At 45.7% G+C, this 12,154-nt stretch overlaps 1 protein-coding gene across 9 annotated transcripts in view; it reads right to left on the bottom strand.

Moving 5' to 3' along the window:
• Positions 1 to 12,154, bottom strand: part of ATXN7 (ataxin 7) — a 141,872-nt gene that overhangs the window by 9,191 nt on the left and 120,527 nt on the right. For all 9 annotated transcript variants that reach the window (XM_005669703.4, XM_084988850.1, XM_084988853.1 and 6 more), the window contains 5 exons: positions 10,567 to 10,826; positions 9,966 to 10,048; positions 5,011 to 5,276; positions 3,295 to 3,493; positions 2,831 to 2,952 (listed from right to left, as the gene is read on the bottom strand). In XM_005669703.4, coding sequence (XP_005669760.2) covers positions 2,831 to 2,952; positions 3,295 to 3,493; positions 5,011 to 5,276; positions 9,966 to 10,048; positions 10,567 to 10,826 — 930 coding nt within the window. The remainder of the gene's footprint in view (positions 1 to 2,830; positions 2,953 to 3,294; positions 3,494 to 5,010; positions 5,277 to 9,965; positions 10,049 to 10,566; positions 10,827 to 12,154) is intronic.

Genomic DNA, 12,154 nt, shown 5'->3' with positions numbered 1-12,154 from the left:
AACTAATAAAAATGCTTCTGTCTTAGAGAAGTGGGTGGGAAACAGGAAAAGTGGGGGCCTAGGGGAGCTAAAAGTTTTCACTATATACCTCTTCATACTCATTTTTCTTCAGCCAAGTGAATTTATTACCAGCCTAAAAATTGAATTAGAAAAGAAAAATAGGAGTTCCTGTCGTGGCTCAGTGGTTAACAAATCCGACTAGGAACCATGAGGTTGTGCGTTCGATCCCTGGCCTTGCTCAGTGGGTTAAGGATCCAGTGTTGCTGTGGCTGTGGTGTAGGCCAGAGGCTACAGCTCAGATTAGAACTCTGCCTGGGAACCTCCATATGCCATGGGTGTGGCCCTAGAAAAGACAAAAAGACCAAAAAAAAAAATATATATATAATAATAATAATAATTTTTTTTTTAAAGAAAAGAAAAATAAACCCAAACCAAAAACCCTTTGAAAACCATCCCAGCTCCTCCTTGGGGAAGTGCAATAATGGTCCCCAGTTATAGCACGCAAGTGGCTGATCGAGCTCATGGGAGCCTGTCAACAGCCCTTTGGGTCACAGCCATGCTCCAGAGGAAGAGCTGGCCTAATTTCACTGTCAATCAGATACTGCACACATTGAAGATGACTTACTTCACTGTCAGGGCTCAAACCCTACCTCCACTTGTCCCCAAATTAAACTACAGTAAGTAACTGAAGAGTAAGGGCCTGAGAAGAGTGCTACCTGCACTGGGGCTCTTCCCAGAAGGGAAGCTTTCAGCTAGGTTGGGATGATGGAACCTGGACCAATTTGAGAGCCTCCTTACCTCAAAGATGCCATCCGAAGAGCATTTCTCCTCTGGCTGAGAAGAGCTGAGCCACTGCCCACAAATCTCAGGAGCTGCCTGTGCCAGCCTCCCTCACTCCTGTGTCAGAAGTACTCATTTCCTCAAGCATCTGGCCTGGCACCCCCCTCCAAGTTCCTACCTGCACCATCTCTGAGCAGCATGTCTGCTCCTGCTGAATTAACTAACTCTTTGAAAACCAAAGGTCATATTAACAGGGGGTTTCCTCCTCACTGGAAGCAAGCGACTGAAAACGCAAGTCAGCCTCCGACAGAACAGAGAGTGGAGGCAAGCTCAGGATCCCGCTTCTTCAGAAGTTCAAAGCACAAAGAAGAAAAGCTCTCCACACAAGCCTCTACGAACCGAAACGCTCTTCACCCCAACTGCTGACCATAAACCACTCACCAATATAATGGAGGTAAAAGTTGTGAGGACCCTTCTAAACTCTCAGGAGTGCATTAAACCCACAGTTCAATGAGCTCAACAAGCAACCCGAGTCCCACTAGGGAGGTTGAGGTAAGAAGGTGAGGTTTCATGCATCTTAAGGTTTTCTGATATGGAGAAGCCAGGTCCCCCCTTCCCCCCGACCCCAAGAATCCCAGCAAACCACTGCCCGGGTCTGTCTCTGGGTCAGAACACTGTTCCTTCATAAAGGTTCTTATTGAGCAAGAACCAGGAAGAAACGAGAAATAAGGAAGCAGAGAAACACTGCTGTGGGGCTGGTCTTAGTGAACAAATGCAAGCCCTGTTAACAACTATGAAGACAGTTCTTTGAACTGGATTACCTGAGGTCTCTGACAGCTTGCTCTACCTTTATTAGGAAACTATAGCAGAGAAGCAAATGGATGTACCTGAAGAGTCCATCCATGGAGGCAATGGGAAACAATGCCCAGTGGAGGGTTTGGGATGACTATGTATCACTGGAATTCCCCATGAGCAAAGCTCGTTTTGCAAAGTAGGTTCCACTAAACACTAGTCCCCAAGATGCTCCCCTAAAAGAGGTTCCCAGGTCCAAAGAGCTTGGGAGACAGTTCACTTTATACATTATAACCTTTGAGAGTTACAACAGACAGCGTCCATTAAAGCCTCTGAGAAGTCCTGCAGTAAGGAAGAATATTTTACTTCAGGAAAGGCTGAGCTAATAAATCTTCTGGGCCATAGAAATCTTCTTCCACTCAAAACACATTTGGTAAACACTGGCATGTGTGACACCACGAAAGGTGATCGGCTTACTTTCAACTATAAATCAGGGGAAATGGCTCCTTTACCTAAACCCTCAGCAGCTCCCCAGGGCCTTTAGTTGATTCCAGTGTCACCTGGCCACTGCTGGCCTCTCAGATCTCCTCTGGTACCAGGCTGGCTTTTTTGCTTTTTCTCAAACAAGTCTTCTGACAAGACCTTCACACCTATGGTTCTTTCTGTCTGGATGGCCCACTCCTCCCCACCAGCCCCATGGCTGCTTTCTCATCCATCTGTCTCAGTCAAGGGCCTCTTCAGAGAGGCTCCTCATGAATCTCTCCTGCCTGTTATTTCCCCATCTCAGCTCTTAGTTGAGCCTAAACCCCAGCTCTATCACTAACTTTCTATATGGTTTTATTTCTCAGTTTCACTATCTGTCAAAAAAAAGAAAAGAAAAGAAAAAGGAATAATCGAGGTCACCTGACACTGTGAGTTGTGAAAATTAAAACAATTGTTAAGTTACCTGGCCTATAGAAAGTCTCAGTGCTGCCTGTTATCAGTGTTTCTGTCATATCCCTCATGGTAAGCCATGATCTCTATTTTCTGCTGACTGGCTTTTGTGTTTCTGCTTGCCGGAGAACATGAACTCCATCCACGTGGGAGTCCCTTAGCCTGAAACCCCAGCACTGAGCTCAGGACATATTCACTGCAAGGGTGAATGAATGGATGATGAGGACCTCCCCTCAGGGATGGTCAAAGGCTACTACTCATTTCAGAGACAATTATCACCACCAACTGAGCCCTACCGGGCCCCAGAGGTGGGATGGGCACTCACTTCCACAGCTGCGCGTTCAGATGCTTCTCCACCATGAGGTTGAGGGCGCAGCGAAGCCGGTTCCACCTGGAGTCAAACACGTAATAGCCTCGTCCAATCTGCCGGCTCCCAAATGTGCAAAACTGCAAGAGAAAGAGCACATGGCTCAGGCTTGCTAACTTGGATGGAGTGGCCCAGGAAGGAGTGACCAGAACAAGACAGCGCTGACTGAGTACCGTGGGCTGTGAAGCATGAGCATGACAATGCCTAGCCCTGAATGCCATGGACGAGAACGGGAGAAGCAGGAGCCGTGCTGGGCAGAGTGCATGCCGCCTCAGGGCACCCTGCTCTGAGCTGCCTCACACCTTGACCGTGCCCCGCACGGACGGGAGGGAGGGCATGCCGCGGTCCCCGGCGCGCCCCCCTGCAGTGCCCTGTTCCTGCTGCGTGGGGAGGGTCAGCGCGGGGGTGGATGTGGAACTTACAGATGCTGGCTGAGGATGATGACCTGAATAATGACAGTCCAGTTTTTCAACAGACTCTTCTTTGTCATCGCCTTCTCCCTCCTCACTGGATAACCGAGAAGCTGGCTCAGTGGCAGGCAGGGGAGGGTGTGGAGACTCATGGACTGGAGGAGGGTCAATGGGGGCACTCCCACCTTGCTGAGCAGGGCAGCCTGGAGGCCTTGGTGAGCAGAAAGTGCAGCACTGATCAGATCACATCACACATCTGCGAATCAGCTGCCTTAACTCAGATACAACAATGTATCCAAAACCACCAGGGGAGGTCTGGGCTCCACCACTGGCAACAGGTGCGGATCCGGGACTGAGAGTCGGGGGAGTCCTCTTTCTCATCCCTGCAGTGTCAAAAGGAGCTGCCTGCCAGGTCTAAACAAAAGAACACAACTACTCCTTTCCAGAGCCACCTGGTCCTCCTCCTACTCTCCTCAAAGAAGGTGAGAGACATGTGGAATTTAAGAGAACCCTTTCTTTGGTTCTTCTTCAAATTTCACCTAGAATTAGACTACTAAGGCAATAAATGAAATAACTGGTCATGTGCTCTAAAACAACCTAAGGGTGCCAAGAGGTGATAAAAGAACAAGGTAGCTTTAGCATTTTATGTGAATAATCAAGTGCATGTTACTGAAGGACAGCAGTATATGTTCCCCAACATATATAAAGGCCTGGGGTTTCTAGAGTTGAGCCTTCTTTTTTACAGATGGAAAAACTTTAATGAAAAGGTGGGTGGCCAAAGGACTTGCTGAGGAACTGATGGCCTGGGCCTGGCCACCTCCTCTGATCACTGCTCCACCGTGTTGTTCAGAAACGAAGGCCTTCGTGTTGGGACAGGCTCAGGCACGCACTCGGGTTTCCATGAGGGAGGCACGTCCAGCCCTCACTGGACCATTTCAAGGATCAGACAAGTGAGAGTAAAAGGTTAAATAAGCAATGGCAACCAAGGGTTTTAGCACATTCCTAAGCAGAAGCCCTTGTTGCCGACAGCCCAAACTAAATACCCTCATCCTCTATGCCTTCATCTTTCCCTTCTCTCCAGAGAGTGGGTACAAAGTCCTTTACTTGAACTTGGTTAAATATACAAGCAGAGACATACATATATATTCAGCCCACCATCAATGCCTCCAAGGGACACATCTAAGTTCTTGGTAAAACACTCTGATCCACTCGCTGCTCACAATGCAGCTAAAATGCCTAATACATGATTAGGCCAGAGTCCCAAATGAATGAATGAAAAAACATGTTGATAAATGGATGTTGTAAAAATTCAGGCCAAATGCCTGTCTCCAGCAAGAATCTCAACTGCTGTATTTTGCAAGAAGCGAGACAAATGAATGGGAACGTGCTGCCAAAGCCATGAGAAATGCTCCCATCTCTAACCTGCAGGCAGGACCTGAGCTTCAGCCCTGCACAACAGGGTTAGGAGTCACCCAACGCTGAGCAGGGGTGGAGCAAATCATTCTCGCTTTACTCTGCTGCTTGTGTTTGGCCATGGAGAGCCCTGCTTGAAACTTACTCATCAACACTTTTTTTTTTTTTTTTTTGGTCAAAGCAAAACCCAATTAGACAAATGTCTCCTCTGCTCAGAGCGAGCCTGATGTCTATCCTCAACATCACGACAGCCGGGGCTCTACCCCCTGTGCATCTGTTCTCTGAAGGAGGGGAGAGCTGGTGGATGTGGCTTACCTTGGAAGACTGGGGGTGTGAGGTTTAGGTTTACTAGCTACGAAAGGCTTTGATTCGGGAGGAATCACTCCGTGAGAGTTTTGGTGTGGCTCCTGTGAAGTTCTAGGAGGGGTGGGATGCGGGTCCCTGAGAGGCTGCGTTGGTTGCTGAGAGTCCGGATGGCGGATCGATTCCTTTTCCCTGGTTTTGTTTTTGTGCTCGGCTAATAACACATCAAATCGTTTTCTTCGACCCTGGACAGCCCTCCGCTGGGTTAAGGAATGTGTCTACAGATAAAAAACAACAACAAAAACAAAACCAGAAATGGAGAAACTTGCTAATAGTTTTTTCTGTAACATATCAAAAACACCAATGCCAATAAAAATGCAATCTAGAACATTAGTATAATCAAAGGCTGATCAGCATGTGATGAGCTAAAAGTCCTAAGACTATGATCTTTTTTTCTTTTCTTCAGCTAGAAGCACATATTCCAGGCTCCAATATTTAAGAATTTGGTGATGTCATTTCCACCAGAAGAAAGAACTGTTAACCACGCCACCCTGTGTGTACTGAGGGACAACAGTGGATACAAAGAGGTGACAGGTCCTCATGTTTTAGCCATAGGAACAATTCACCCACCAGGATTCTTACCGCCTTCACTAGAAAAGCCCCTCTTTGGACCATTTAGTTTTGAATGTTAAAAGGAAAGAAACATTCCATAAAATATATAGCAGAAAGTTTTCTTTCACTAACTGTCAGCAAAAAACACAATCGTTTCTTTATTGCAGTGACAATGCCATATATACAGAGAGAGAAAGTGATGCCAAACATCCTGGAGACAGGGGCTGCTGTGGTCGAAGAAAACTTGGGGGAATTAAAGAGTATGAGGCTGAAAGAAGACAGGCTGTGAACAGAAGAGATGCAAAGCAGAGTGAATCCACATCAACAGACACTCACTATGGAAATTAAGAAAATGGGACAGAGAGCATTTTTGGATTTTGACACAATTCTAATCTCATAAATTAAAAAAAAAAAAAAGGTAACATTCTCAAGAAACTTGAAATTACTCTTCAGGAAAAAGAAAAGTCAGATAAACCTGACCATTCCATACTGTTAGGGCCTCAGTCTGTACAACATGCAAAGAGCCACTAACCACAGAGGCCCCAAATCACACCTCCCAAACATGAGTGAATTCATCTAAGTAACTCGCTCTACCATGTTATGACAATACTACAAATGAGACTTTTTGAGTATGTACACATTATACAAATGTATTCCTCTACAGGTTTACATGTTTGCTACATTTTAAGGGATTTAAGGGGCATGAGGCTTCTCATTCACTCTTGCAATTCAATAATACAACCTGCATACTGCAAACCATGTACACCCCAAATCTAAGCTGGCATAGATAGTTAGAAAAATGTGTTTAGCTTCTTTTCATATTTTTAAGTGTTTTTCTTTAATATGTAATATATCGACAAAAAAGTAACCTAAAGGAAGACAAACACCTCTGTTTTGTTCAGTGCGATACCAACACCTAGTATAGCTCCTGGCACCCTGTAAATGCTTCAAACAGAAATTAGATAAAAATAAGAGCCCTCCAGAGTTCCCACTGTTGCTCAGTAGAAACAAATCTGACTAGTATCCATGAGGATGTGGGTTCAATCCCTGGACTCACTCAGTAGGTTAAGGGTCTGGCACTGACGTGAGCTGTGGTGCAGGTTGCAGACGCAGCTCAGATCTGACATTACTGTGGCTGTAGCATTGGCCAGCAGCTGTAGCTCTGATTAGACCCCTAGCCTAGGAACTTACATACGCCACAGGTGCAACTCTAAAAAGCAAAAAAAAAAAAAAAAAAAAAAAGTCCTCCATTATGTGTTGAATGAACGAACAGATATACAATGTCACTGATGTCACTGGTCCAGTTGCCTATCTCATCAGACAAGCAGAAGCCTCTCCTCACCTTCAAGTGGCCCTTGGTGCTTAGCACAGCAAGACCCAGGGAGGCAAGCAGGCAGAGCCAATCACTATCTTCCCAGCTGGGTTTAAAGCGTGAACAGGACTTCCATGGTTCTCTGAAGAAGCTTCCAATCACAAATACGGTGCCCCCTTTCCCCATCAGAACCCTGTGGGGGCTTCCCAAGGTGCAGAGGATAAAGACTAACTCTTAAGGAGACCCCAGGTCCCTGTACACACTAATACCTGTGCCCGCTGCTCCCCGCTTCTCTGGCACCAAGTGCCATGGCGCCCTGCTTCTGCTCACCCTCTGGATGCCTTTCAGACTCTGAGCTGTTTGTTCTGTGCTGGTTCACACAGGCTACTTCTCAGCCTCTCCCACCCTCTTCTGCCCAAATCATATGCATTTAAGCCCAGTCTTCTTCAGCTAAGGATCCCTTCCTTACCCAGTTGTCCTAATGAAGGCTGTCTATACATAGGTCTCTTATCTTTTTGGTTACCCATTAGTGTTAACTTTTATACATCTGAGTCATTACCAATTTAATCTCTATCTCTTCCAGCAGACTGTAAAGCCCTAGGAGGGTAGGAGCCATGCCTTGATTTTGTTCAAGCCTGTATCTTTTGAGGACCACAAGGAGGCCTGTGCCCACAGATGTGTACAGAAGACGTTTCTACAACCGCTGAAAGGAGCCAAAATCTACTTCCACTGAAGGCACAGAGGACAACGAACAGGACATTGGACAGATGAGGAAGTAAGGAACAGACAGTGAGGATGGCAGACAGATGACAGTGACAGGACTGGGTAACAGGTGCCCTGATAGTGAAGAGAACAGACAATTCTCTTTGTCTAAGACAAAGATGACCAAAGTCTAAGACAGGAGAGATGTGTGCAGCAGTGTGAGGGACATCAAGCTGGGGCACTCAAGGGGGTCCAGCCTCACACCTTAATAGATGCAGGCTGCAGTGGAGGCAGGGCTAGGGAGAAGCACTAACAAGCACAACACAGGAAGAAAGTAAGGGCGCTCTGTGCAAGGGTGGGCCAGCTGCAATGCTGCATTTTCTGCCAGTTCTATCCTGTACTCATGGCATGCCTGGGTGAAGACACACACTACTGTGCAGCTGGGCTTAGTACCCAGCTCAGATGGTAATGACACCCTCAACAGAACACGGAGAGCATATATAACTTGAAAAGGATGATGGGAGAAAAATGCAGGATCCACAGAACTCCAATGAAGGTTCAGGAAGAAGGCTGGTAAACCATTTGTAGATTTTAAGCTGATAAAGCTTCTGGTTCACCAGCGTGCTTCACAGATGATTGAAAAAAAAGCATCGTTGGGCAAAGCAAACATCCTTCATTGACCACAGGCATCGTAATACTGAGAAATCTGTGTTACTGAGAGCCTGGTGGGCAGGAAGAGCGGAGAGAGGCTGGCAAGTGTGACGTGGTATAAGGCGCATATTCACAAGTTCCTACAGGTGTACCTGAATGGGACCTAATTCCACAGAGCTCAAATGGCTTATGAAATGCCACGCCATGTGGTCAACTAATATTGGATAAAACAAAGCAATCTGGGGAGTTCTCATCATGGCGCAGTGGTTTAGAAATACGACTAGGAACCATGACGTTACAGGTTTGATCCCTGGCCTCTCTCAGTGGGTTAAGGATCCGGTGTTGCCGTGAGCTGTGGTGTAGGTTGCAGACGCGGCTTGGATCCTGAGTTGCTGTGGCTCTGGTGTAGGCCGGTGGCTACAGGTCCGATTAGACCCCTAGCTCAGGAACCTTCATATGCCGTGGGTGCAGCCCTAGAAAAGACCGACCCCCCCCCCAAAAAAAAAACCCAAAAAACAAAGCAATCTGTCTCGAGGAGTTTTTAACCTAGATTCAAAAGTGCATTTGGAGTGGGAACTACCATCAACCTCTGAAATGAAATGCAAAATCCACTATATGGGTATACATGCTTTCCTGTGGGAAGAAGATCCATAGTTTTTTAAAAATCAGATATTTAAAGGTGTTTTTGACCAACATATTTCCTCAAAAAATTCAGTACACTGGTGAAGATAAAATCTACACACTAAAATTAAATTAGACATTTAAAATAAGAACTATGCAGAAATAACATTTCCCATTTCTGAAGATTTTTAACATATCTCCACTGTTTATGGGTGGAGCGGGGCCTGATGTTCTTTATTCAAATGTAATCTTTCGTACAACTTAAAATAATACATCAAGAGTTTTATTAATCTTTAAAGAAAACTAATTTTTATAATATTTATCTCCTCCTCCAAACAAGGGTTTTAAAATTACTTCAAAGCAATGACTCAATACTTTTTGAACCCTTCTGAATGGTGACTGGGGACATAAGCATATATGCTCATTACACAGGGAGTCTACAGAAGCCACCCTTGTGTCAGCCCTTATTTTATAGCACATACACTGCCTCCCCACTAGCATACTGGCATTTCAGAAAGGGAAGTTCAGGACAGAAAGGAGATCATTACACTTTCTTAGCTTTTATATATATACATATATGGTTATATGTTACCACATATCTTTTTTAAACTTAAAAAATAAGGCTACCTCAAAGTCACAGAATTTTTTAAAAAGTAGCTCTAAAATCTAAGAATCATGGATTATACAAACATTTTAAGAATATTCATGTATGTACAAAGGAAGTTTCTGAACTTAAGTCAGTATAATTTAAATCAGAGTGAAGGGGAACCTCTCAAATTAAATTTCTCTGAGGAAATATTAAAAGTCTTTGAAAATAATAGACTGACTAGGAAAGAACACTATTCCTCTGGATACAACACAGCTTACAGGAGGTAAAACCCCTCTTAAAATAGCAATTGATAACAACAGACTCCACTGTTTCTGAACTTGAGGCATCCTTCATTGAAATGGAGTCATTCCTTTCAAAATATGGAACAACCCTCCCGGAGTGAGAGGCTTGGGGAGCAGTGCTGAGCAGCCCAGGTCCCCGTGCTCCCCGGAGGACCCAGCTCTGTCCGGGAGCCCCTACCTTGCATGTCAAAGACCGGGTGCAGGGCTTCTTGGTGTCGAGATCGATGACCCCACAGTGAATGTCAGGATCAAACTCTCTTTCTGTCAAAAACACACAGACATTACAATGGGCTCACCAAACACTCCTTCATTTATTTTGAAAATAATATGAGAAATCTGAGATTTTCCCATTTCAAATTATAACTTGAAGCAAACCTACCACATTATCAACAAATATACAATGTGGGCACACCGCCCAAGAGCCACGACATCACTAAAACAGACAGGACTCTACAGCCACCAGCAACAGGAAAGAGGCTGTTTAAGGCAGCATTACTCATCACTTCATTCAAGAACACACCACTGGAAAGCTATATTTACATCACACACACACACACACACACACACACACACACACACTCACACTCACACTCACACACACCCCTCACACACTTTAAAACCAAGAATGAAGAAGTCAAGGACACCACTTAAGGAACTTCATCCTAAAGCTGAAGTTGGCCAGTTTGGAAAAAAGGACTTACAGGTAACAGTTCACTGGTTCCCCTGTGAATGCCCAACTGATACAGAAAGAAATTGGGAGGGAGAAAATATGAAGTTACCTGATAATCTCTTATTTAAAAATTTCCTGTTATTGGAATTATCCTCTGACTTCTTTTCCAGAGTGGGCGGTGCAGGAAGCCCTTTGCCATTCAAAATCTGTCCAGGTGAAGGCAAGGTTGGCTTTGGTATTGAGGGGCAGTTAAGGCCAGGCTTGACTGAGGAACTCACAGTAGCAGGACAGGTTGGCCCCACCGCGGATTTCAGTAGTGTGCCATCCATCTTCGGATGAATCTTTTCCACTTTGACAGAGGGCGTCATGCTGTCGTAGGGGGAAGTGAGAACACCAGCACCTGAGTGCCTCAGCAGCCCCAGGGGAGTGGTGAGCCAGAGGGAGGAGGGCAGAGCCTGGGTCTACCTGTACATCGCACAGAGCTAGGCTCCCAAAGGCACCTTAGGAAAATTTGTTAGGACTGTGCAGAAAACTCAGTAAGGTTCACTTTTATTCAGTCTATAAGCCCCTCTGGAGAGGCCAAAAGCTCCAATAGAACCATCAAATTTACTTGATCTTTCATCATTCCAGAACAATCTTACACATGAGCCAACAGGACATCTAGGCCTGTTACCCAATGCAGTTCTTGCACAAAGCAAAATATGAAAAGGTTTAAAAGGACCAAAGCCTACTGCAGGACCTTTAGAGAATTATCTTTTGAGAAAAGTCATTTTTAAGAAATGATCCATCAAAATAAAGTCAAATGAGTGAGCAGAGAAAAGAACAACTAGAGAACTTAGAAGAACTTTAAAGTGTCTAACAATGTATCTCCAAGAAGGGGTTCCCTGCCTGTCAACAAGTAAGACCAACGTTTAATTAGGATACGAGGTATCACTGAAGTGACAATTCTCTCGTCTGCCAAAAACGTTTCTCTGACAGGAGCTTGGAATCTAAGTGCCTGGCACTCAGCCGGGGGCCACTGGACACCTGCATCCCCAAGCAAGAACTGAGGTTTTTGGGAATCTTGGTGACACTATCATCTGGGTGGCAAATACTGGAATGAAGCTAACAGTTGGCCTGATCCCCATCCAAAGCCCAGCTCCAAACAGAGAAGATCTGGATTGATGAGGTTTTATAAACTTTGTCCACTGGACTCAGGGCTCTAACAGCTGTTAAGCTGGTGAATGACTTACACACTGCACTGGCATTTTCTTTGGCTCCCAGAGAGCTCCAGAACGAAAGCCAAGCTTGCTGTACTTGTACTTCTGACAGATGGGCAGAGGCTGGGGGCTTAGCAACCAGGACAAATAGCACCAAACAGCTGTACCTGGAACAGCCCAACAGCAGCAGAGACACTGCAAGATGCCACAGCCTTTCCCAGCTGGCAAGGCCGTTTGTAGAGGCAGGTGCTGGCTGCTGCCTGGAGATTAACCGAGTTATCAGACCTGGGGACTGAGACGTGCTGCATACCCTCTAAAAGGGAACCAGGCCAGGGGAAAAGCCACCCGCCACTAAGGCTGAGGGAAGCAGTGACAAGGCAAGATATGTTTCTACAGGAGTGCCCGGCTGCTCCCTCACGTGACCAATGAGAGCCTGCCAGCCTTAGAGCCACCGCAGAAACTCGCCAAGGCCTCCTTGCCTGGCGGTGTGAACTTCTT

Source organism: Sus scrofa, chromosome 13 (assembly GCF_054392235.1).
Source record: "Sus scrofa isolate SSC_HxYL_T2T_F1_AM1 chromosome 13, Sscrofa_HxYL_maternal_Yorkshire_Landrace_v2.0, whole genome shotgun sequence".
Classification (NCBI taxonomy): domain Eukaryota; kingdom Metazoa; phylum Chordata; class Mammalia; order Artiodactyla; family Suidae; genus Sus; species Sus scrofa.
The sequence above is the reverse complement of the archived record's forward strand: the minus strand, read 5'-3'. Positions and strand labels throughout refer to the sequence as shown.